The sequence below is a fragment of the Dipodomys ordii genome, unplaced genomic scaffold (assembly GCF_000151885.1).
Source record: "Dipodomys ordii isolate 6190 unplaced genomic scaffold, Dord_2.0 Scaffold128, whole genome shotgun sequence".
NCBI lineage: Eukaryota > Metazoa > Chordata > Mammalia > Rodentia > Heteromyidae > Dipodomys > Dipodomys ordii.
Genome location: NW_012267344.1, coordinates 1704670 through 1705684, shown reverse-complemented (window position 1 = coordinate 1705684; position 1015 = coordinate 1704670). Strand labels below are relative to the sequence as shown.

Genomic DNA, 1015 nt, shown 5'->3' with positions numbered 1-1015 from the left:
CAGCCATGGTGCAGAGCTTTGCGAACAGCACGTGGCCCGACAGGGCGAAGACGATGATGTTGCGGAAGGACGTGAACCACATCACCCACTCGAAGTCCGCCACGTCCTGGGGGCGGGGGTGGGAGGGGGGTAAGGGAGGGAGGGGGAATCGGGAGGGAGGGGGAATCGCAAGACTGGCTGGACACGGCCCCAGGCCCTTGGCTCAGCCCCTGCTGCCTCCCTCCCTCCCTTTTTGGTTTTGGTCGGTTGTGGGGTTTGAACTCAGGGCCTGGGCGCTGTCCCTCAGCTCTTCAGCTCAAGGTGAGCGCTCTACCACGTGAGCCACAGCACCACTTCTGGTTTTCTGGTGGTTCATTAGACATCAGAGCCTTTCCCGCCCAGGCTGGCTTCGAACTGCGATCCTCTAGATCTCAGCCTCCTGAGCAGCTGGGATGACAGGCGGGAGCCACCGACACGCGGCCTCTGATTTTAACAATTAGGGGATCCATTTCCCAAGTGAGCAGGGCGCGGGGCAGGAACGGAGCCCACAGAGGTGTGAGGTGCACTGTCTGGGGTAGCAGAGCCCCTCCCACCAGGGGTCAGGGGTCGGGGGGCACGGGGGACCCACCATCTTCCGGCCGATGTATTCCCAGCCCGGCCGCACGGACTCGCGGAAGGTCTTCCTGCGGGCGCCATCTGAGGGGAGAGGACCGGCTCAGGGTGCTCAGGCCCAGCTTCCCCCGGCCGCCCGGCCCCCGGGAAGGGAAGGGGTTTACCCCACCCCCTCTGCCGAGTTTGAGGCCACAGGGAGATGGGAGATCTGCATCTGGGCCTTTCTGGGTCTTGGGGAGTGTGTGTGTGTGTGTGTGTGTGTGTGTGTGTGAGAGAGAGAGAGAGTCCTGGTCTCCGTGTGTGTGTGTGTGTGTGTCCTGGCCTGTGTATGTTAGAATCCTGATCTGTGTGTGTGTGTGTGTCCTGGCCTGTGTGTATCAGAATCCGGATCTGTGTGTGTGTGAGAGTCTTGGTCTCGTGTCTG

At 62.1% G+C, this 1015-nt stretch overlaps 1 protein-coding gene across 1 annotated transcript in view; it reads right to left on the bottom strand.

Annotated features, from left to right (window-relative positions):
• The window catches only part of Hhatl (hedgehog acyltransferase-like), a 9736-nt gene that overhangs the window by 5480 nt on the left and 3241 nt on the right, over positions 1-1015 (bottom strand). The window contains exons 3-4 of the mRNA XM_013030233.1: positions 608-675; positions 5-106 (exon numbers count right to left, since the gene is read on the bottom strand). Coding sequence (XP_012885687.1) covers positions 5-106; positions 608-675 — 170 coding nt within the window. The remainder of the gene's footprint in view (positions 1-4; positions 107-607; positions 676-1015) is intronic.